The sequence below is a fragment of the Terrapene carolina genome, unplaced genomic scaffold (assembly GCF_002925995.2).
Source record: "Terrapene carolina triunguis isolate 2854851 unplaced genomic scaffold, T_m_triunguis-2.0 Scaffold194, whole genome shotgun sequence".
NCBI classification, from domain to species: Eukaryota; Metazoa; Chordata; order Testudines; family Emydidae; genus Terrapene; species Terrapene triunguis.
Window position 1 is genome coordinate 6,636,216 of NW_020664545.1, and position 24,314 is coordinate 6,660,529.

The following is a 24,314-nucleotide window of genomic DNA, read 5'->3' on the forward strand; positions in this document are numbered from 1 at the left end:
CTTCATTACCCCAGAACAAGGAGCAATGGTCTCAAGTTGCAGTGGGGGAGGTCTAGGTTGGATATTAGGAAACACTATTTCACTAGGAGGGTGGTGAAGCACTGGAATGCGTTACCTAGGGAGGTGGTGGAGTCTCCTTCCTTGGAGGTTTTTAAGGCCCGGCTTGACAAAGCCCTGGCTGGGATGATTTAGTTGGGAATTGGTCCTGCTTTGAGCAGGGGGTTGGACTAGATGACCTCCTGAGGTCCCTTCCAACCCTGATATTCTATGATTCTATGTTCCGATTTGCAGCAGCTGCTAAGCGCTAGGTTGATTTCCTCAGATTTCTGATCTGCTCTGCACACTCCGGTGGATCAAAGCAAGTTCGATATAACGCAGTTTCACCTATAACGCGGTAAGATTTTTTTGGCTCCCGAGGACAGCGTTATATCGGGGTAGAGGTGTAGTTGTATTGAGGTTGATGTGCGGCCATAACCTCATAGCATAGATGCAGCCTACCCCCGTGGAAGGGGGGTTACTGGTGATGTAGGAACATCTCCCTAAACAAAAGTTTGTTTCTACTGAGGAAACCTTTGTCCAGCGACATAGCTGCACCTACACTGGGGGTGAGGTCATCATAGCTCTGTCAGTCAAGGTGTGTTCTGTTCACCCCTCTGACCTCCATAGCTATGGTGACCTAACTTTTAAGTGTAGACCAACCCATAAGAATAACGATCCTCTGCCTTGCTTGGGGGCACCACTCAGTGTTCCCTGTGTGGACACACACTATCCCAGAAGAAAAGTGAGTTCATTCCAGTAAAATTATTCACAAGTGAACTTTGAGAGACCTAGTGGGAAATACAAACGCTGGACACAAATCTCTGCCTGTTTCCTCATCACTCCAAGAGCCTTACGGGATTTGGTCAGTGTCTTTTCTGTGTTCCTGGACCCTCTTCTCTTTCTTCTCCATCTAGCCTGTTTCTCTGTCCCTAAAATGGCTGGTAAGAGAATCCTCCTTTTAAAGTTGCAGTCCCCTTTGTCAGGTGACCTCCTGGTCAAATTCTAACTCTGGCATTTGCAGTGCCATTGGGACAGAAGACAGGTAACTGTAAACTGGTTTTATTTATGGAAAATGGAATGCTTCATCGACTAACATTTTAAATGGGGTATGAACAACACATTACAAAAACAAAGGCGTTCACATTGTAGTGAGCTATATAATGTGGCAGCAGCTTAAAAAAATGACACATTGATGGTAACCCATCGGTTACAATTAATGGGAACCCTGGGTAAGAGAGAATTCACCTCTGTTGCCATCTCACATTAAAAAATTAAAACACATTCAGTAGCGACGGTTGAAACGGGGGTCACTGGGTCTGTTTGCTCTCTCCTGGCCTGCAAATCCTTCCCCTTGAATCCCTCCGCCATGCACCATCTGGCCTTGGCCGCCACTCTGCATGAAGCCTCCACGCCTACAAAGAGATTCACACACTAAGTTTTCTTCAAAGCGTTTAAGTTTTCACAGCAACCTCGATGATCAAATTGATACAATTGGTGCCATTTGCATTTCTTGTATGATTTTCGCTCAGTAAGATGCACCAGGTAAAAATCATGGGAATATTTATTACTCACTGACATTGTATCAATGACAAATCACAAACGTTCTTGAATTATTTTACGTTGCATAACTCCAAATAACTTTTGTTCTCTCACAAAAGATTCTGCTGAATAATTTAAACATGCAAAGGAATGACTGTTACAAAGGGAAGGGAATGGGAATAAAAGGTACAAACCCCAATTATCCTTGATAAAGCTGCTTACCCTGACAGGCCTCCCCGATGCACTGCATGGCCTGGCCTGCCTCTACCACCACCTAGAATTAAAAAGAATGTTTCAAGCATTCCCTTTATTATTCCCCCTATTCCAGTTTTGCTTTCTTTATGCTAATAATGCTCTATGTTTACCAGTAGAAGTCTAGCAGCAATTAGCAATAAAGCAGTAAGTGTACCTTGCCATCTCTCATGATCCCGTCCCATCATTCCTCCATCTGCACTGCCCTGCCATGAACGATCTTTATGTCCCTCAAACTTTCGACCATGATCTCCCCAATCACGTCCATCTCTGGAAGGAAAGAAAGGAAGAAAAATCTTTAGGTATGTTTCTTACCAGTTTCATAGCATGCAGTGAAGCCAAACGTAACATCTCATTCATAAACATATTAGTATCATTTACCAAGATACAAGCTTACCAATCCTGAATCTACAATGTTCAGCTGTTTAACCATACCTCAGTAATAAAGTTGCTGAACAATCCACCTAATGTAACAAATGAGGAAATAGGATTTCCTTAATCCTCTTTATGCAACAGGGTATATTTGATGCACAATGACTTCTTCTCCGAGTATCCAGGCTGGCCATTCTGACCAACCCACTAATCAAAATTCAATCTGAGAACAATGTATATTGTCATGTTCTGCAGAGTGGTTTATTCAGAGGAAATAGTATCTAATTTTAAAGTTAACAAAATGTTCAGCTTTGGAAGTGTTTTTACTGGGTTGTTTTCCTGAAGGGAGTTAAATGCTCTTCCAGGCTGGTCCCTGCCACTTCAACTGAAAATCAGAGGTAAAACCACACTGTGGAACTGACAAATGTGAATAGACACAGAAGTAACAAACAGTAAATCTTAATATTGCGATAAAAGGAAGATTAATGGAGTAATTTCACTGAATACCTGTGAGTGCTTCAGTTATACAGTTGGAAAATCTTAATTCATGCTGAGACTGGCATGATGGTTAAACAAGAACTGTCTGGGATTCCAGGTTTGTCCCATATTGGGTTTTCCATTAAGATTCTGGCTTCTCTTCCATTTAACAGTCTCAAATTCAGTCCACTAACTAAAAGTTACTCACTCTTCAAAGAATTTCAGGAGCACCAGGGTCATAATCAAATTTGACCCTTAGAAGAGGAAGCCTTACAAGAGATCATAGGCAAAGCACAGCAACTCCTTACTACAGAGCTCCATGATGCCCAGGGGCGCTACATGTGTAAATCCATTGCACAGCCAGGAGAGAACAGACCCTCAGTGAAACTATTGGAGAGAGGATTTACTCGGGTAAAACCGGTTCCCTACTATCACCCTTCAAAAAGTTCATCTGAAGTTTCAAAGAAGCGTGACCATTGCAAGTGCTGGTGAAAGACTGCCCTCATTTCCACATACTAACCGAGACTGTGCAGGAATCCCTCTCCCTTCACTCATTCTTCTGTCAGACCCATAGCCACCCCAACTGTCCCGTGAGTCTCGTGAATGACGATCTGGTCCTCCGTGGCGCTCATCTGCATAATGCTGAAAGATGAAGGGTACACGTTGGAATGCTGTAACCTGATCCTCAATTTGGTAAGAGCTGGTCAATAGAATTTACCCAATTCAATAACCTATCCATCAGTACAGGGCACGTTAGGATCGCAAGATTTCAGAAAGCCCATCTAGGAATGTCACCACTAGAGCAAAAATTTTCCTCTAAACAACTTCAAAACTTTTTTGCTAATTTCATTTTGGTCTAGTTTAATCTGAAAGTTACTGTGTGAAATTAATTTCTTCCAATGACTTCCTTACTCACTTTTACCTCTATGTTGTGCCTTTGCATTTTCTATGCACCCTTTTGGTACACTTTACCATACTGAGACACTCACTAGTTGTGTTTATAGTGCCAGAGGAATTACCTCTGATGTATTTGTGTACCAGTAAATAGAACAAGCGATCAGATTACTCAAGTGTTTTCATTTTTACCTATTTAAAAAAGAAATTAAATTTTATAATGCATACGTTTTCCTTTCCTTATCTGCATCTCTTACACTAGTTCACTATAAATTAATCTGACATTCAGTATAGGAAATCAGTTTATAAAAATTAAGCTACTCTAGGCCAATATACCCAATACAACTCACCTGCCCATCGCGATCTCCCATCACTGTTCTTGATCCTTCTCTCCTGAAAAGGAGCAATTGGAATCAGAATCTTGCAATAACATTATTAAACTGTAACGTATACGAAGTATTTAGGGCTGTATTTTCACAGCTGCTGAGCACAGGTTTCTGCTGGAATTGTAGACTCTCAATCTTTACAAAGTATCAAATTTCACCTGCACATATGGAAACTGTGAAACATTCTGATCAGTTTAAAAACCTAGTCAGTCTCAACAGAAGGTAAATAGAATATTCATTGTAGAGAGACATTTATCTTGTCTACATGTTAGTGTGAGCTTTTCAAACATTTGGCAACTTTCTGACTTGCAGCACTGGGAATATATAAATATGAAAGAAACCAATTAGTCATGGGAAAAAAGTGCCGGGTGCTCACAATGCTGTGTCAGGGACTTTATGAGTCCTATTGCAGTAAATTTTGCTTGTAATGCTATTTCCCACATTTTGAACAAATTTGTTGGAAGCTTTTAGTTGATGACACAGTACAGTCAAACACCTTGTTTTGTAAGGTTTCTTCTGGTTACACAGGTTTCACAAGTAAACCCCATAGACACTTACAAACTTCAGCCTGGAACAAGAATAGACAAGCTCTGAGGTCCTTTTTTAAAAAAAACCAACAGTATTTATCAAACAAATAGAGAAAAATGCCATACTAAATATACTATTGCCTTTACCTGATTTCAGGCAATGCAGGAAAACAAAACACTAACCTGTCCATAGAATGGTCTTGGTATCGGCCACGATCCCTGTGGTCATAATCATGGAATCGATCTTGGCGGCTAAAATCAGAATGGTATCTGTCATCCATCGCCATTCGCTTTGCCTCTGGCCAGTAGGAGTCATCTCGCCTATAATAAAGTAGAGATTTAATACAATATTGTAGTCCAGATAGAATCATCTTTCTGTTTCGTTCTCTTCATCTCTTGTCTCATTTAATTACTACCTTTTTTTAAAGATAAGCATAATTGTTTACAGGATAAGATATTTTCTTACAGAAGAGGAGAGGTGACAGATATGAGAAAGGAATACAGCAGAGCTGAGGCAGTACAAGTTATGAGTTACAGTACGTGTACACAGAATTACAAAAATTATATGAATTACACTGTTAATCAGTTCCGTCCTTGTTTCTTTGAATCTAAATTAAGGAAATACATTATTCCATTTCTATTCTGTGATATATCTGAACAGTTAATAATTAGATTTGATTATTAAAATCTCATCTGCCAAAACAGTATCTGAGTTTCAGAAAAAAGACTGCTTTGAGTTAACCTATATCAATCTTTACCTTATTGTGCATGTGCTGAAACAAGAGAAGAAATATTTCCTTCTATCTGCATTTGTTTTAAGATTTTCTACAGTAATTTGTCCATCTGTCACAAGGCCTGTCTATATGAACTATTAGTGCAGGGCACGCTGGGATGTAAATCTACCTTGTACTAGCCTGCCATGCACTAACTGTGTAGACTCTGATGCTGTGCACTAAAAGTTCCCTACTGTGCTTTGATCTACCTGTCTTCAGTACACCCGGAAACTTTTAGTGGTCAGCAGCAAGGTCCAGAGACAGTTGGTGCACGGCAAGCTAGCACAAGGTAGCTTTACATCCCAGCGTGCCACACACAATCCCTCAGTCAACTTTTCCCTGACGGCCTCTTAAAACAGACTGCTTGAACTCCAGTCAAAATGAGATTCCTATCAGCAACAGAGGGAGAAAGATAGATCGAAGTAGGTTTTTTGAAATTACATGGATCTTCTAATCCATGTAGGGATTTAGGGGAATTTACTATATTTTGAGTTTTCTCAATTCAGAGTGAACTGTTATAGGTAACTCTATGAAGAGTTTAAAGTGTTTAAGAATGGTTACTGACTGAACTGTTTAATAGTGACAAGCACATTTTTGCATGTAATCTAGTGGAGCATTTGACAGAAAAGCCCATCAATGACTGTCCGCCTACGTAGTTCTCTCCGTGGTTTGGGACTTCCAGAGAGAATCTAAGGACTGCTAGCTTTTCTACTTGCATCAACAAACGGGAAATCATTAACTCACTGTATTTGGAGTTTTTACCTCCCATCTATGTCATATGGTCTTCTCAGTGCCGATCGCCGTTCCTGTTCATAGCGAAGTTGTTCATGCTGACGACGCAGCTCCTCTCTCTCTCGCTGTATGCGATCCTGTTCTCGTCTCCTTTCATGTTCTATGTGCATCCGCTCTCGCTCCAGGCGCTCTCTTTCCATCCGCTCTCGCTCCAGGCGCTCTCGTTCAATCTGTAGGCGCTCTCGAGCGATCTCAAGCCTGTCTCTTTCTTCTCGTTCCCGTATGGTTTGCAAATGCTGCTGTCTCTCCCGACGCTCACGGGTGCTATATAAACAGCAAGGTAAAAGGTGTAAAGATTTAACCCTTCAATGCTGAAAATGAATTACAAAGCAAAAATAGGAACTGCAATAATCCTAGATTTGTGTTGGGGGTTCCCTCTAACAGGCTACGGGGTATTCAGCACTGAGGATGGCTGCTCACCTGTAACTGGAGTTCAATTATATCACCGCCACAGTAGCATGCACATCCTCACAGATCTGAACATTAGGTGCGAGGTCAAGGGACCATGATCCTAAATGCCCTAAATTCATTCCTATTACTCAAAATATCATCCAAGGACTGTGAAGAAGCAGGAAAGGAGGGTGGGTTAGTGTGAATCTGCAAAGGCTAAGAACTGAGTAACCTCTCTTCCCATCAAGAACTACCTTGGAATATCCACTGTTAAGAGGGCTGAAAACTGAATATAGAGTCTAATCTATTTAGATCTATGAACAGATACAGATTCATCCAACAAAAACAAAAACAAAAAAATACTAAAAACCATGTTGAAGTCTTATGAAAGGGGTTGGGGTTTTTTTTTTACCCTACCCAGATTTAGCTTTCCCTAGATAAGCTGTGAAATTTTGCAAAGGATGGGAAATGGATGCACTGATTAAGATGGAGTAAAGATCAAGGAATTTAGAATGTGGACACAGTACTACCTTTATCCTTTTATAGAACACTATGAAAGGAGTATCAGAAATAAATAAGCATCTGCACTAGGTCCCTCTCTGAGCTGAAAGGACACAGAGAATGCAGCTTTGAGGGACTGTTGGTAAACCATCATTTATATTTCTATACATAGAATCATAGGACTGGAAGGGACCTCAAGAGGTCATCTAGTCCAGTGCCCCGCACTCACGGCAGGACTAGGTATTATCTAGACCATTCCTGACAGGTGTTTGTCCAACCTGCTCTTAAATATCTCTAATGATGGAGATTCCACAACCTCCCTAGGCAATTTATTTCAGTGCTTAACCACTCTGACAGTTAGGAAGTTTTTCCTAATGTCCAGCCTAAACTTCCCTTGCTGCAATTTAAGCCCAACTTTGCATACATGCGTAACCAGCTTTTTTAAAATTTCGAATTACTTGCAAACTTTGAATGGTCTGACAAGGTTAGTTACCTAAAAGGGAGCTAAGATTCACGCTGCTAGATGGAAAGAGTCTGGATGAAAATCTGCCCCTGATTTTGAGACAGAATCTTCCTCTTAGGCACTTGCCTGAAAGCACTGAATTGGGTGGGATGGAATTGTTTTGGGGGATTTTCCTCTCTCTTGCCTGATCATGTGTGTGCCTGGAGCCAAGCAGCAGAGAATACTTAACATTACTTAAACCTATGTACAAAATGGAAAAGGCAGAGGATGACAATTTGAGCTAGGTTTTCACATATAGCTCAAATTGTCACCTCTGACTTTTCCATTTTGTACATTTTTTCTGTTTTCACATATGTTCAGATCCAAAGAGGGTACATGAATAACCTCAACAATCAGTGCTTTGCAGTCTCTTCTTGGGCTTGTGGCCTCCTGATGTGTGACCTGACAGTGGGCATCTACATGGGCAATGCTTAATTGAATAAAAAAACTATAGTTCATATACCAATGATAAAAGGACTAGGTGCCCTTTAGCTTTAGTGAGAAGTCAGTCACCAAAGTTCTAAAAAGAAAAAAAAAATTCCAAACAACTTTGCCATTGAACTTACCGGCGTTGTTCTGCCTCTCTAATTTTTCGCTGTGCTTTGATTTTGTCGAATGGCACAATACCTTGTCTCTCTTTGCTCTCTGATTTGCGGTCCTGGCTCTTAACGCTCTATAGTAAATATAAAAGTTGATAAAGGCTTACTGGAGTGCATTTCTAAGAACACAATTATGATAACAGATCAAACAATATTCAAAATCCCTTCCTTTCACAAATGGTATGTCTGAGAGCTTAGTCTCTGCATGAATTTTTTTAACGTATTTATTCCTTTTATAAGTGCAGACAAAACTCACAAAAGAAACATGTCTTAGCTTGAGTGCAATGCTGGAGTTTTGTGATGTCAGCCATTTAAAAGCTATTTTACTAATGGGAATTTTGAACCCAAAAAAATTAAACTTACTCTCTCTTTTGATGTAGTTGAAGTTTTCACGCTAATAACAGGTTCTCCTTTGGATTTGTCCATTACTACTATCCTCTCTGCTCCCTTACTTCCTACACAAACCACAACAAAAGGAGATTACATAATATAATGGGAGCTTTGACTTTCAATGGCATAAGTCCTCAAAACGTGAACATTTTTAACATTAACCGACTTTTCAAAATGCTGTTTCACAGAAGTGACTTCTGCAATTTGTACCCATAACATAAAGTAACATTTTTAGTTTATCTTTGCTACTTTACAAACTGAGTTACACCAGGGGAAGATCCCTTGTCAGACTTTTAGATGCTACTTGATATTAAAGAGATATCAAAGTGATCAGGTACATAGTGAATACATTTTTATACAACTGTTTCAATTTCTAAAACCAACAGATACTAAATATGAAATGCACTTGTCAGCATAACCTGAATCATTCAATAATGATTGTTATAACAAAGAAACAGAATCCATAAACAAGATACAAGTTTTATAATTTTGGCAGTTTCCATCAGATACTAGTTATGGGTAAGTTTTACTTACTGTTTAGTTTACTACTAAGTTATATTTGATTAAATTACCCACCCTGTGTGTTCACAAATATATCAGGCATGGAGACATAAGAGAAGTTGAAATAGAAAAACAAAATCCTATGTTTTCTCATTCTACCCAGCATTTACTACATAACTAGGGCGATGTAAAAGTCCTGTGTGACATTTTTTGACTACACATCCTATTTCTAATTGCATTCACTTGAAGTATCCTAACATATATAGCAAATAGTGCTTGTTTCTAAGCTTCCACCCTAAAAATGGACCTGATAGACATCAAGGCTAATAATAACATAGGTAGCTGTGTAACTGTGACTATTTCACATATGTGCATGTAATACTCCATTTTTCAAATGATCAGTTCCACAAAGTCTTGACAGAACAGCAGCAGCATGTCATCACCCAAAATTATGCACAACAACTCTGTTTAATATGATGACTAAAACTTAGTCAGCTACAGCAATTTTTAAAAAAGTACTATCCTATCTTCCATCTTACAATCCCAAAAGATTTTACAAAACAATGAAATCATTTGGTTTGGGAAGACACAATTGTAAGCATCCACACGAATCATGCCTATACTCTATAACAAAACAGCAGTTAAATTACCTGATTTTGTAGTCTTCAGTTGATCTGATGACCCAGACTTCAGCTCATCTTTATCCTTCTCTTCTTTTTCATCTTTTCCTTCTGCTTTCTTAGCATCATCTTGTTGGTCAGTCTTCTCATCCTTTTTAACACTGCCAGACCTATAGAAAATAAACTGATTTAAAACTGAAGGAAAAAACTCAACACCACATTGACAAAGAATGATATGAATGTGCAGAAAGTCTGAGATAAAAGCAGCTTGATATAAATGTCCTTTTGCATATAAGGCATTGGCTTAAGTCTCTGGAAGAGATGCACATTATGTTCAATGGCACTGATACTGAAGATGCTAATTCCTCTGTTGGCATGAAGTGAAAAAGATCAGAACCTACTGTACAGCTTCAAAGAAGTTTTGGCCTAGCATAAGATCAGGATAACTGAACTATACACAATAGGAAAACACACACTATGGTGTGCCTAATGCCAGAGAAGATTCCTGAGAGAAAACATGGCAACCAACGTCAAACTAGTAGGGTTTTTGTAGCATGGCTGCTGAACCCAACAAAACTGACACTATACAGTAGGTGGGCAAAGCCTCTCATAAAATTAAGTTTCCAGAGGTGAGGGCTAAATTAAACTAAGCCAAAAACTAGTTATCAAACAGCATTTGACAAGAAAGTTATGCTTCAAGAAAACATTTAAAGCAGAGGACTTATCTGAACCCTTCTGGCTACTCTAAGTATTCCTAAAATGAAAAGCAGTGTGGCACTGACAAGAACAAATGGTGGGAACAGAATCTTGAACATCTGCTCTCCAACTGTTGGTTATCACAGTAGCACTAGGTAGCCCTGTTCCATGAGAGAATCTCTCATGTGTAAAAAGCTCTAGTACGGGAACAGACTAAAGAACAGATCAGAACTCTGGAGTGGCGCTCTTTATTGGTTTATGATATTGACGTGTAGCAGGCTTTATTGCAGGCTGCCATAAGAAGATCTAGATATACCAAAAAGCCTATGACTGAGAAAACATGGGTCTTATATATGCCTAACCAGGCATGCAATTGAAATATCTGCACTTCACTCACTGTTAACTTTTATAATAGTATATTTGGTAATAAAGATCAGAAAGAACAGTCATTACGATAAAACATCAGAGAGCCAAAAAAAAAAAACAAACAACAAAAAAACCTGAACTGGAAAATGGAACTGAGAAATGCAACTGAGGTAGGGAGTAAGGTTCCAAGTGCATACAAGGGAAGTTAGCATTCAAGGAAAATAACCAATTTCAGAGATTTCTCCACCCCCAACAATAATCAGGATACTTCAAAGTCTACACAGGAAAGTCAGGGTGGAGATCTTTTAATGAAATTCAATCAGGGATTTATGTCTTCAGTGTTTTTTTAACTCATTTTTACTGTTTTTTTTTTTTTTTTTTTTGTTGCTATTTAAGCCTTATTAGTTCCTAGATAATCAGATACAGATTTGATTTGTGACTGCAAACGTGACCAGAAATGTGACAATGAAACACAAATATTGCTTCCATTCATATTCCTATTTTTGCATGCATCACTCCAGACCTCTTTGTGTATTCACTTTGCTCACTTAACACAGCTTTGTTTTTCCAGACAAAGCAGAAAATACCCCAAAACAATCAAACTATTTTTCAGATATAGAATCTATAAAATGATACCTCTCACTGACAACTGTCTCCTTCTTCACTTCACTCTCTTTTTTCTCTGTAGGTTTTTTCCCAGCAGGTTCATTTTTTGCCTGAAATTATATTTGACAAACACCAGTTGAAACATTTCAGTAATTTAGGAATTCTTAGATGGGGTTATTCTATCTTTTGTTGAGAATTATCACTTACTTTTTCTACAGAAATTATTTTCCCATGTAACTCTGTTTTGTGAAGGTGTGTAATACATTTTGTTGCCTCCTCAGCTGTAGACATTGTAACAAACCCATAGCAGCGAGAACCAGGACTACGAGCATTGGTCACCACTTTTGCACCAACCACCTTAAGGAGGACAATTATAGTGTCACTCTAATATAAGTACACAACACACACATACACAGCCCATTTATAACCTTAAAATATTAGCTTCTTTCTCCCCCACCTCTTTTACCTACTCTAATGCAGCCTATCATACCTGGAACATCTGTTTTTAAGTGACAAACAACTATGAAAACAATATCTTTTGGAACCAAGCATTGTAAGTGCAATGTTGCAAAAGTTCAACTGGTGAAAAGCAGACAATGTGAAATCTATTTATAAGAAATCCTCTAAAATCAATTAGCTCTTCTGTGCATCACCACCATCATTTTGATGAATGGCAACAAGAAGAACAACGGTCAAGGGCAAGTGTAATTTCCACCCGTGTTGATACTAGTTCAACAATCTCCTAGGATGAGTCCCAATGTCAATATCAAAAATGTAACTTTTCAGTCATTGGTAGTCGTATGCACAAAATATTAACTAATTTTTTTCAAATACAATTCAGTTTGAGAGACGGGAAGCACTCACCAAAAATACGATTTTAAAAAGCCTACTTATATGCAATTTTCAAGTACGCTACAGAAGACCGGGAAGAAAATGTTGAAACAGCACGTATAGATAAGTATTTCCATAAAAGCTCTTTTTATGCAGATAAAGTCTATACAGCACATTTTATACTGGGGGAATAAATCAGAAATTCACATAGGCTTCCCTTTTTAAAGTGCAGCTGAAGGCGGAATATGCTTTTAACAAACACGTAATTTACCGTAGATGTACTTTTGCCTCTTGTAAGTTTAACTTTCTCCATAATTAACATTCCAAAGAAGAACGTGGATTCTTTTGTTTGAATTACAGTCACTGCTGTCAGATTATTCAGGCAAATACAAAGACAGCTGTCACTGGTAGTTTGGATTCACATTTGTGTCATTTCTCTAGAATCATCTCCTCCCAGATCATCAGATGAAATTTTGGATTAAACTAAGCAAAATGAGTACACCTTATTTTAATAATGTAGTTTGACATAGTTAATTTTCTTGGCATGAAATGCAATAACCACATGCAATTCAAACAAATCCCCGGATGTGCTGAACTTAATTCATTTGATTTAATATAAGATCACAATATATTAAGTTTTGCTTTTTCTCAAGTTAAATTTGCGGAAAGCCATTGCCACCGCTTGCAGTGGGGACAGTATTTAAGCATTATCATCTGACAATGTCGTTTTAAAGTACGCTACTGAACCTCTGAGAAAATACTTAAATATTCCCTCATGTATGAGGGAAGTTACTAATTTTGGCATCCATCATCTATTAAATCAGCCCTTCCAATTTTCCTCTTAACAGGGGTTACGGGATTTAATTCAGCACACAATTAACAGCAGCATACAAAACCTTTTTTCAGGTGTTAAAGCCATTAGCCTAAATTGATTCAAACTAGGATCTGGAGAGGAAAGGATATTTTTTGTATTGGGTGAGGGACAAAATACAAAAGCTTAAATGGCTTAGATTAGTACATCTTATTTGCTGTGTGTGCACCAAGAATATTTTTGACAATTTACACTTCCAATTACCTGTACTTCATCTGTGGTACAGGTATTCCATTAAAATACTTTAAATAGCAAACACCAAGAGAAGAAATATCGTTAGCTAGTTTGGGGTAAAAGGATCAAAAACCTTACCTTTCCGTATTTGCTAAAAAGATTCTTCAAGTCTGTAGCTCTAGTAGTGGAGGCAAGTCCACTCACCCAAAAGTTTCTACCAGAACTGCTACTAGCACGACCTAATTCAAAAAGAAAACTCATTATTTCACCATAATTAAAAAAAGCAATTCCAGTTCACATTCTTTAGTCACAGGTCAACTGAAATACACTGTAAAATTTACCTTCACTGATTGACATTCTTGAAAATGATTAGTACCTTTAAGATCGAAGTATATAGTACATTACTTTACAAACACTCACACTCCACTAAATAGAATGGTTACTCACCTTAGATAACTGTGGTTCTTAAGAGATGTTTTGTCCATGTGGATCCCACTTATGGCACAAATATTCCTCATGCGTGAGAGACTGGAATTTTTGACCATTCAATCTAGACTCCTAAGTGCCTAAATCCCTTTAGAAAATGAGATTTAGGCTCATAAATTAGTTAGGTGTTGTGGCGCTGAGTGCAGCAAAACCTAAATACCTTTAAAAATATGGGCCTACGTGTCTTAGGAACCTCAGTGACTTGAAAAAAATGGATTTTAGGTATTTCTAAGGTAAAATTTTCAATCACCTAATCCAGGGTATAATGGCTGTTAAAGGTATGGGTTGAGCTCCAAGTGGCAGCCTTGCAGATTTGATATAGGAAAACTTCTTAGGCATCCTGAAAAGGGTGTCTCGCTTTAGTTGTGTGGGCCTTGAGGCCCAACGGAGGGGGCCTATCTACTCATGGGTAACAAATTGCAATGCACTGAGTGACCCACTTGGATCCATCCACATAAGCATAGCCCTGAAAAACAGGTTCTACTAGCTGTTGAAATGCTTTACTGGCTTCCACTTGAGCTGTATTCTGCACACAGATCTTCCAGCTGGCAACTCTGCCTTGCAAAATCCCTATACAGGTGTGGGTCTACTCTGCTCTGATTACCTGATGTGCTGTCAATGCATTAAATTGGGCTTGGGAGAGTTTTCAGCCACCTATGAAATGTCCTTGCTGTCCATAATTGAAACATGTATTTTTATCAATCCTAGTACCACTCGCTTACCGATTTCCTTAGGCTTCTGAGTGGTCAAATGTCCTCCTTAACTGGGTGGAGCAGATCTTGATCTAGCTATCTGCAATTGAACCAACAGTTGCTCAGTTTGGAGATATTTCTCTTTCAGTCTCTTAGAACTGCTCTAATATTCCTTTCAGTTCCTTCACCAAATGCAGGCTAGCTTTAAAAATTTTATTAAGATGATGTTAAAAAAAAAGTGAACAGAGTTTGAGGATAGAAGTTTCTGGTTATCAGGGAATAACGTACAGATTATCGAGGGTGCAAAGTCTGGTTTAAGATCAGGTGGCATAAGGAATACATAATCGGCAGTATCCCCGATTGGGGGTAAAAGGTTGATGGGTCAAAGTACAGGCATTGAGATATGAGGGTATGAAGTTCATATACTAAAGCCCTTCTCTTCTCTTGACAAAGTTCTCTTTTCCAAATCAGGTTCTCACTTCCAACAAGAGTTGTGCACTGGAAATGTTTCTCTGTCAACCATCTGGACTAAAACCCTTGTGATCCTCAGTGTGGTTAGCAATGATTTGCTAACCTGGTCTTGTATACAAGCGTCTAATTCTGCATATTTCTCTCCAGCTCAAGAATTTTTTGGACTAATGCATGTAATCTGCTCAGGTACACAGGCTGTTCTCCAGTATGTTGATCAGTTTCAGAAACTGAGGCTTAAGCTCTGACGCTCTCTCTACTCCTCCATATGCCTTTTCAAGACTCTTAAAAACAGTCTCCAGCACTTGCCTGGATACCAGCTACTAAAGCTATCCTCACTGCTGGGGTCAATGCATTCTCAGTGATATTCCCTCTCTTTATCTTGTCAGAGATTTCAACACCTTCCATAAATTCTCTGGTTTGAGCTTGCCAGGTAGGATAATCAACCCCTCCACTGAGCCTGGGTGACCTGTCTGAAAAACATTGCAATTTAAACTTTATATCTGTCATTCTGTCTCTCACTGGCAGATTTCAAAACCTGCTCTTAAGACAAAGATTTACAGCAGGAACAGATGCTTCCACTGAATGACTACCTGTTAACCCTCTAGTTTGTCAGCCACATGTGTAAATAGTCTGTCAGCATCAGATCCTCCATCAGAATGTTCAGGATCCCCATGCTCATTGTGCTGGGAATCTGTGAGCAGTTCTAGTGGATGTAAGTAGCACAACCCTATGGTGAATAGATATCACAACCCATTTCTTCACTAATCTGTGTATTTCACACAGTCTCTCCCCCTCTGTGTATTATGGAGGCAAGATCTGGACATTCACAAAGCATATAAAACTGTTCTCCTTCAAAGCTCTGTATATCAATTACCTGACCATATGCCCACCTATCAGCCCGCCTTACTGCTTCTGTACTATCAGTATGAGACACATCACTGATGAGAATGGGTGTGTAGGAATTCAGCCCAAATGTCTGCAAGTATCCATAGTGCTAGACAACAGAATCAATACAGTACATGCACACACATATACTACCACTCTAATCTCTCTGACTGAATGATACTGATTGTCTCAGAAAGAGAAATCAGTTAAAACCGTGCAAGTCTCAAGTCCAATTTTTGGCACCATTTGTGTAACCGGAAAGGGGGGCAGATGAAGAAATATTACATATAACTATTACACTCCCCTTTTTCTTGCACCTCAGCTTAACATTTTTCTGAAGCACAAGCCAGAGTTCTCTCTTTATGCATTATGCAGTTAAACCTCATGGCTATTGTATGTAAAACCCTGAACAGCTGTTAACTGTTCCCAGCCAGCTTCAAAGAGAGTACTATACAATTTCTTAGTACACAAAGATTTAAGACACAAAAATATCGTAAACAGTATTTGGAATACTTATGAATATTTTTAAATAAAGCCTTTTAGAATGTAATAGAAACATCGGTAGATTTACAAACTGTCCCATTTTGTTGCTGTTATATATATTTAAATGTAAGGTTTCAACATAACATTTGCACTTCTATACTTTAGCACGCACATATAAACAAAACCCCACTGATCCTGTTTCAGGGGATTTTTCAGTCTTTATAGTGTGGCCCTAATATGTATAGCATCACCTGGATTCTTCAGAGCTTGAGAAGAATGGAAAAGAATAGCGATATTGCCAAACACACCAGAGCCTTGTCAGCAAACAAAAATCTGGGAATCCTTACAGCTAGGATTCCAGCCCCTGGATTAATAGTTCCTGGTCTCAGTTGTTGGTGAAATAGAAATCTGAAGCCTATAACCAAAGTGGTAGAGGTACTGGGATCAACATTTAAAATATCTATCCCCTGCATTTCTCTGAAGCGCTCACTCTATAGGGTACTATCTTTCCCCCCACAAACCCAGCTAAGTCAGGTAAGAATTTACAAACCTTTACCTCACTGAGCTCTGCTCTGTTCTCTCTCAGACAAACCCCCCTTTTAACCTCCACCTCCTCCCTCACCTAAACTGCGATTGGCACAGCTCTCAACTAGTGAATGTGTGGGACCTGAACAACTGCTCGCCCTAAATGAACGCTACTCCCGCAGCTTCAGAAGCAGCTACTGAGCATGTCTATTAATGCCACATGTGCTTCTGGATGTCCTGGGTCCTTCCACCGGCCCTTGGGTCTCAAAGTTTCGAAGGAAAGAATCCTGGAAGGATCCTGGGCTGGTATTTTCTCTGAGGAAAAAGAAAGCATTTGATGTTCTTGTGGGCAAACAGGTATACCATGGGAGGGCTCTATTTGCAGAATAGAGGCTTTAGGATGGAGTCCGTCAGCAACTACTAGTGGTTGGCTGAATACTGAATGTTGAGGCAATTATGCCAAATTGTTTGTTCCTGGTAGTTATCCTGTAACGATGGCACTAATTCCATAGCTTGATTGTCTCCTGACAAAGAGAGGATGAGTTGGCACCCTCCTGCCTACTGATATAAAATATTACTTTACCGAGGTGTTGCTGTACTGTGGTTCTTTTCAGGAGCATCAGAAAAGCTCTTTAAGTTAGTCAAAACATCTCGAGTTTCAGCACATTGATATGGAGTAAGGATTCTTCCCAGGACAACACGCCTTACATTTGTAGGTAGTTTAAATGGACTAGAAACCTGCTATGGAGACACTTGTAATCTTTATCGCTGTGGGAGGAGAGGTGCAGGAATGGTATCTCTTCTTTGCAGCCTAACTAGGGATAGGTCCACCAGTCCAAGGAAACTACTATACAAGTTGGAAACACGAGACAAATATTTGTATTTGGTGGGTTGGTAAACAAGACTTCAGCCAGCCTCGAAGGTGAAGACTTGCAAGAAGTGTCACATGAGTGCACAAGGCCATGTAACTTAACAGTTTAAGAGATTCTTGCTGTTGTTGCAGGGTTTCCCTGAGGATGAAGATCAGGGGCATGACAGCCTCAAATCTGTCTTGAGGAAGGTATTCCTTTGCTGTATTGGAATCTAGAAAAGCCCCTATAAAATACTATGGACTGGGTTGGCCAACCTCAATTTGGAGGATCCAGAAAGGCCGAACAAAGGGTTTGCTGACCGTCTCAATACTGGTAAGGAGACTTAGCACAGAGTCCCTACTTACAAAGGCATAAGAACGGCCATACTAGGTCAGATCAAAGGTCCATCTAGCCCAGTATCCTGTTTTCCGACAATGGCCAATGCCAGGTCCTCCAGAGGGAATGAACAGAACAGGTAATCCCGTCGCCCATTCCCAGCTTCTGGCAAACAGAGGTTAGGGACATCATCCCTACACATCCTGGCTAATAGCAATTGATGGACAGATCCTCCGTGAACTTATCTAGTTTTTTTTTTAACCCTGTCATAGACTTGGTCTTCACACATCCTCTGGCAAGGAGTTCCACAGGTCGACTGTGCGTTGTGTGAAAAAATACTTCCTCTTGTTTGTTTTAAACCTGCTGCCTATTCATTTCATTTGGTGACCCCTGGTTCTTGTGTTATGAGAAGGAGTAAATAACACTTCCTTATTTACTTTCTCCACACCAGTCATGATTTTATAGACTTCTATCACATCCCCCCTCTTAGTCATCTCGTTTCCAAGCTGAAAAGTCCCAGTCTTATTAAGCTCTCCTCACAGGGAAGCCGTTTCATACCCTAATAATTTTTGTTGCCCATTTCTGAACCTTTTCCAATTCCAACACATCTTTTTTGATATGGGGCGACCACATCTGCACGCAGTATTCAAGATGCGGGCATACCATGGACTTATATGGAGGCAAGATGATATTTTCTGTCTTATTACCTATCCCTTTCCTAATGACTCCCAACAGTCTGTTTGCTTTTTTGACTGCTGCTGCACATTGAGTGGATGTTTTCAGAGAACTATCCACAATGACTCCAAGATCTCTTTCCTGAGTGGTAACAGCTAATTTAGACCCCATCATTTTATATGTATAGTTGGGATTACGTTTTTCCAATATGCATTACTTTGCGTTTCTTAACACTGAATTTCATCTGCCATTTTGTTGCCCAATCATCCAGTTTTGTGAGATCTTTTTGTAGCTCTTCGCAGTCTGCTTGGGACTTAACTATCTTGAGTAGTTTTGTATCATCTGCAAATTTTGCCACCTCACTGTTTACCCCCTTTTCCAGATCATTTATGAATATGTTGAATAGGATTGGTCCCAGTACAGAGCCCTGGGGGACACCACTATTTACCTCTCTCCAGTCTGAAAACTGACGATTTATTCCTATCCTTTGTTTCCTATCTTTTAACCAGTTACCAATCCATGAGAGGATCTTCCCCTCTTATCCCATGACAGCTCACTTTTTGGAATCAGAGGAACGTCTTTCCAAACCTAATGCTCCCTATATGAATTGTTCAAGAAGGTAGAAATAGCTACAGAGTGATGAGTTCTGGTGGAAAAAGATCAGCATATGGTCCAGAATGTGGCCTTCAGAAAAACAGATAATACACTAAGAGTGTCTATCCGTTAATGGAATAAGTCCATTTGGCTCGATGTCAGCGTTTAGGCTCAGCCACTAGGTGAAGAGGTGCCAAGTAGGAGTCAGAAGGAGGAAGAAAATTTAAAGAAAATGAATAAGAGACTGCCAAAAGGGCAGAAAAGTGTCCTTAAATACTTACAGCAATTACTAATATTTACAAAACTGATTTGATGAAAGGGTGCCAGCAGGCAGACACTGCCAAGTTCTGTTTTATTGCTGGAGTGGTCAGACCTAACAGAGAGGCAGTTGGATCCGCACTGCCCTACATACCCTTGAATGGGGAGGTGAGACAGAGGTATAAGGACATGCACAGGCAATGAGGCCCAGCTGACACTCCTGGGTGAAAGATCATGATCTTACTCGCATATGGTGTGTACATGCCCCATAAGTGGGATCCACAAAGACAGATTCCATGAAGAAAAAAGAATTTGACTGAGGGAGGCAGCCTTTGAAGATTGACATGGAAGTGTACAGCTATTGCAATTTAGATTTATATGCAATTATTAGAATCCTTACTTTAGCAAAACAGAAGATTATATATAAATATATGAAACAAATGTATCAAACTGAGTAGAATTATGAAAAGCTCTTCACCCAATGAGGTGTCCATAAGCACCTTCACTGGTTGAAGGACGTATTTGCCACGTATTAAAGGTTTTCTTTGAAGTCACTGTTACAATTTGTGGGATATAGTCACCTGATATCTATAGAAAATGATTAGAACAAGAAGCTTTCCATGGTACACACTAAGTATTTTTTTAAACAAAATGGTTACATAATGCAGATAGAAAGACAAACAAATCTTGCAATCATTTAAATCAATAACAGCACTTCCACTGATTTCAATTATGTACATTTACAATAACCTACTCTGCAAAAAAGGCAAAGAAATTACACAAGTTTTACCAAATGAATCCTAGGATGAAGATTATTTTCCTTTACAACATACCTTTCTCATCTTTTGACACTGTCTTTGTATCTCTGTCCTCCTCAGGGCTAAAGACAAAAATTGATGTTAATCAATAAGGAAACAAAAAGGAAAATTAACTCTAAATTATGGTATTAAAATACCTACCAGAAACTAGTTGAGAAACAAAAGACACCTTTGCAAACTTGTATTAAGAAATCTGACATGAAATAAGGGAAGTCAGATTCTTAAACTTAAGTCTGGCAGAAGATAAAAATAAGAATTTAATAAAACAACCTTTGAAGGTTGAGGAAAGGAAGGAAAATCAAACCATCAGTTAAAAATTGCACAAGAAGAAATAAAAGATTCTTTAGGAATAGACTACAATTTCATCAGTCTTGCTGGCCAATTGAAGGAAACAGCTTACTTGCATCACTTAATGACCAATAAAAAAAGATAGCATCTGGTCTAAAACTGAGAAAAAACAAACCTCTTTTTCTGATCACCGCCCTCATTGGTAGAGGACTCTTTAGTAGCAGATGATTCTTCAGAATTAGCTTTGTCTTCTGTTTTCTTGGCATCTTCTTTACTATCTTTGGTTTCAGGACCTGCATCTTTATCCGCTGTTTCCCCACTAGAGGCTTCCAGACCTTGTGATGGTTTGCTACTCTGATCACTTATGTTTTCTACTACTAAAGATTCAGAGTCCATTTTCTCTTCATCTATTGTCTGTTCACTTGTCTCCCCTTTTGCTACAACTAAATGCTTTGCTTCCTTCCTTGAAAGATCTTGTGCTGACTTGCTGTCCAAATCTAAAGCATCTTCCTCCGACTGACTGGCAGCAAGAGCGTCCTCTTCCTCTGCTAGCTTTTTGCCTGCCACGGCGTTACTTGCTTCTTGTGCATATGGCTGCTCCACTTCGGAAATTTCTTCTTTAAGTGGTTCAGATTTACAAGTTTCCCCCAAAATCTCGAGTATTTTCTCATTTTCTACGGATTTAACAGGAATAGAATGGCACAAGATTTAATCACCAGGGAAATAAAGCAATCACAAATGTGGAACTGGCATGGCTGCCACACTAACACCAAGAGAAGTTCTAAGCTACACAGAGATTGGAAAACCTAATGTACACAATATTAAAGTTCTAAACTATTTGCAGCCTAACAAATTATATTAAGCCCAAATGTTATAGGGAAGAAAATGCCCCCACAGATTTAATAAAAACCTTCTGGCTGGTCCTTGACATTCTTCATGAAACTGTTCAGTTCTGGTTCTTCTCAATTTAACTTCCACAATCCAAGATGCTTAACTGAATGTATCAATGCACTGAAAGTTCAATTTTCTAATTTCTGTGAATTTCTTTTAGCAGACACTCCAACATGAAAACTGGGACATCTTCTGATGTATATTTTCAGTCCAGAAAGTGAATAGAATCTGTATGGAATTTCCATGAAGAAACTGTCTTCTTTCTTCTGTATCCAGTTACTAATTTTTAAATTTTAGGTCCCTACAATGGCTTTATACTGCCTTTTCTGCTCTACTAGTTAAAAAGTTAAGATACTCTGATATCACAAGATCTGTTTAACATGTAGAATCTTTAGCTTTTAAACTGAAATTAACTTTTCTAGATCCATTTACGTAGTTTAGGAGGCTTTTAAATAACCACTTTATGTCAGTGAAAATATTTAAATGACAGACATTAGTTCACAGATCTGGGGATATGATTGGGTTTCCAATCTCTATGATCCTTGCATGATCTGGATTGTCCACCATAGGAATAATGCAAACTATAACATTGCATTTTTTGTTAAAATAACTAGTGTTTTAAAAAGGGTTAGTTGAAAAGATGGGATTACATTGTTCTTTAATAGTACCTGGCTCCAAGGGTGATTCCTCGATTTTCTGCAAGGAAAAAAATAAAACATTGCAAACACTTTTATAAACCTAATAAACTGAGTCTAAATTACAAAGATAGAATTTTAGACTATTTGAAGTTACAGTAATTCAGATACTGTATTTAAAACTGGCTCATCTAGAACCATTTCAAATGACTGTTTATATAAATGTGTATTTGCTTAAACAAAACCACAAAATAAATCAAAACTACCTGAGTTCAGCTACATTTGTTATGTGTCTTTCTAGCTAACTCAGGATATATCTACACTATGGACCTTACAGTGGCACAGCTGTGGCCTGCAAGGTCTCCTGTGTAGCCGCTCTATGCCAGCATGAGAGAGCTCTCCTGCTGGCATAATTAAACCATTCCTAACGAGCAGTGGTAGTCATTTTGGCAGGAGAACATCTCCCGTGGACACAGCGCTGTCCACACTGGCGCTTTTGTCCATGAAACTTTTGTTGGTCGGGGTGTGTGTGTTTTTTTCACACCCCGACCGACAAAAATTTTACCCACAAAAGTGCAAGTGTAGACAAAGCCTGGGAATACTAAAGGCATTAGAAAGAACATTTATGTCTAACATGCCAAAAATAATAAATATGGAGAAAACATATTGCACATTTGTACTAACCATTGTAATTCACAATGATGAAAAAGGAAATGAAGTGAACTGAACATCAGATTATGTAATGTTAGCATTAATGCGGTATTTTTTTGTTTCCTCTCTAAAAGAAAGGAAATCAAAACATGTATAGCGGGGGTATTTCAGTTATATTGGTGCCTACACAAAAGGAAGTTAAACTTTCCAAACTAAAACCACTTTTATTTACAACTCAAATAGTAGAGGATGATGATTTCTCAAAGCGGGCAGCAAACACTGGCAGATGTGCTCAGTTTATAGATATGAGCAAAGGTAGTGTCCAGACTCCAAAATAAGTAGGCACTGCCCTGCTGAGACCCCACTGTCATTATGACTTTATTAAGCATCACAACATCTATACTAAATCATAATATGAACTACAAGTAGAGTAAAAGAGTTGAGTTCAGTTTTATTATGTTTAGAGACTAACTGGCAATTTTCTATGTAGGACCGAAAATAACCCGCAGCATAGCTAAAATTTCAATTTACCTTCATGATATTTAAATCAGATGAGGCAGCATCTACGTTGTTTCCAATTTCCTCACAGTCTTCCTGAAAGATTGAATGGAAAATATTTCACTCCTTACAAAAGATTAACTACAGCTTTACAGATAAAAACCTACATAAAATATTGGAAGGTAGGAGAAACAACACTACTTTATCTGACTTTCCCAGGGAGATAGCATTGGTATAAATATTTACCAATAGTGAGAGGAACTTTTGCTCCCAAACCTCAAAATACTACCCAAGAACGCTGAAAAAATGTCAGGATAATTTTTCTAACAATTTAATGAAATTTTCATTAGCAATAAAACATCAGTTTACAATGGTCTTGTGCACTTAAAAAAAGCTTCTGATCTGAAGAGAAAATGTGTTAATTTGTTTGATAGCTTTACACATTGTTATGTCTCATTGCCTTGCTTCTCCTGTTTCTAAAGGGAAAAAAGTAATCTGAATTAGTTAACACAGGACTCATACTCTGGGTTTTTTGGAAACAAAGCATGTCCTACAAGTAACATTCTTGGACTCTGCTGAGAGATGAACAATAAGACGCATCCCTCAAAGCCCCACTATATGATTTAGAGCAGTTTTAACTTGTAGAATACCAGAGGTTTTGCCTTCCAGATTAAGGGGCCAGCACTGCAATGGCAGAATTTAAGATGTAATAGTAATGTTAGTACAAAATTGGCATTCCCAAAATAGAGGAACATAACATTAGGGGAACCCTGCAGTGAGCAAAATATTTAAAATTCTGTGTCAGCCCAGTGAAAATATACTGTACAATAATGCATATTTGGGTCTCTCACAAGGCTCTCAGACATACGAAGGTACAATTTAAAAGAATGAGAACACAGAATTAGGGCAAAATAGAATACGCAAAAACTTAAAACCCAAATATTTTTAACAAGGACATTATTTACATAGAAGGTGTGGAGGAAATGAAAAAAGTCTGACCTCCAAATTATTTCCATTAAGTGGAAAACTAGCATGCAATAAATAAATTTTGATTCCTGACATTTAAGTGAGGCATTATCATCTACAATTTTCAGAAATTGAATATATGAAAAGTCATATCTCCAGTTACCTACCTCATTTTCTGTAAGTTGGTCTGGAAGTTCTTTCATTTCTGCATCA

At 38.7% G+C, this 24,314-nt stretch overlaps 1 protein-coding gene across 2 annotated transcripts; it reads right to left on the reverse strand.

The window, feature by feature from the left end:
• Positions 1 to 1,082: 1,082 nt before the first annotated feature.
• LOC112123713 (scaffold attachment factor B1-like) lies at positions 1,083 to 24,308 on the reverse strand. 2 transcript variants are annotated; one of them, XM_026654945.1, is made up of 18 exons: positions 24,269 to 24,308; positions 23,169 to 23,231; positions 22,020 to 22,047; positions 20,636 to 21,134; positions 20,188 to 20,234; positions 13,237 to 13,337; positions 11,430 to 11,579; positions 11,253 to 11,332; positions 9,585 to 9,724; positions 8,407 to 8,498; positions 8,011 to 8,117; positions 6,022 to 6,315; positions 4,670 to 4,807; positions 3,924 to 3,966; positions 3,200 to 3,321; positions 1,988 to 2,100; positions 1,801 to 1,852; positions 1,083 to 1,451 (listed from the first exon to the last, which is right to left on the reverse strand). In XM_026654945.1, exons 1-18 carry the CDS (start codon positions 24,302 to 24,304, stop codon positions 1,322 to 1,324), a joined length of 2,235 nt encoding a protein of 744 aa, XP_026510730.1. In that variant the 5' UTR covers positions 24,305 to 24,308; the 3' UTR covers positions 1,083 to 1,321. The 2 variants fall into 2 exon arrangements, with proteins under 2 accessions (XP_026510730.1, XP_024078076.1); XM_024222308.2 differs by having other exon boundaries at positions 1,360 to 1,451; positions 1,773 to 1,852.
• Between the last annotated feature and the right edge of the window lie 6 nt (positions 24,309 to 24,314).

Coding starts and splice junctions, on each gene's coding strand:
- LOC112123713 (XM_026654945.1), bottom strand. CDS start 24,304: ATGAAAGAACTTCCAGACCAACTTACAGAAAATGAG. Junction 23,232..24,268: donor ACCAACTTACAGAAAATGAG/GTAGGTAACTGG, acceptor TCAATCTTTCAG/GAAGACTGTGAGGAAATTGG. Junction 3,967..4,669: donor CAAGACCATTCTATGGACAG/GTTAGTGTTTTG, acceptor GCTCCTTTTCAG/GAGAGAAGGATCAAGAACAG.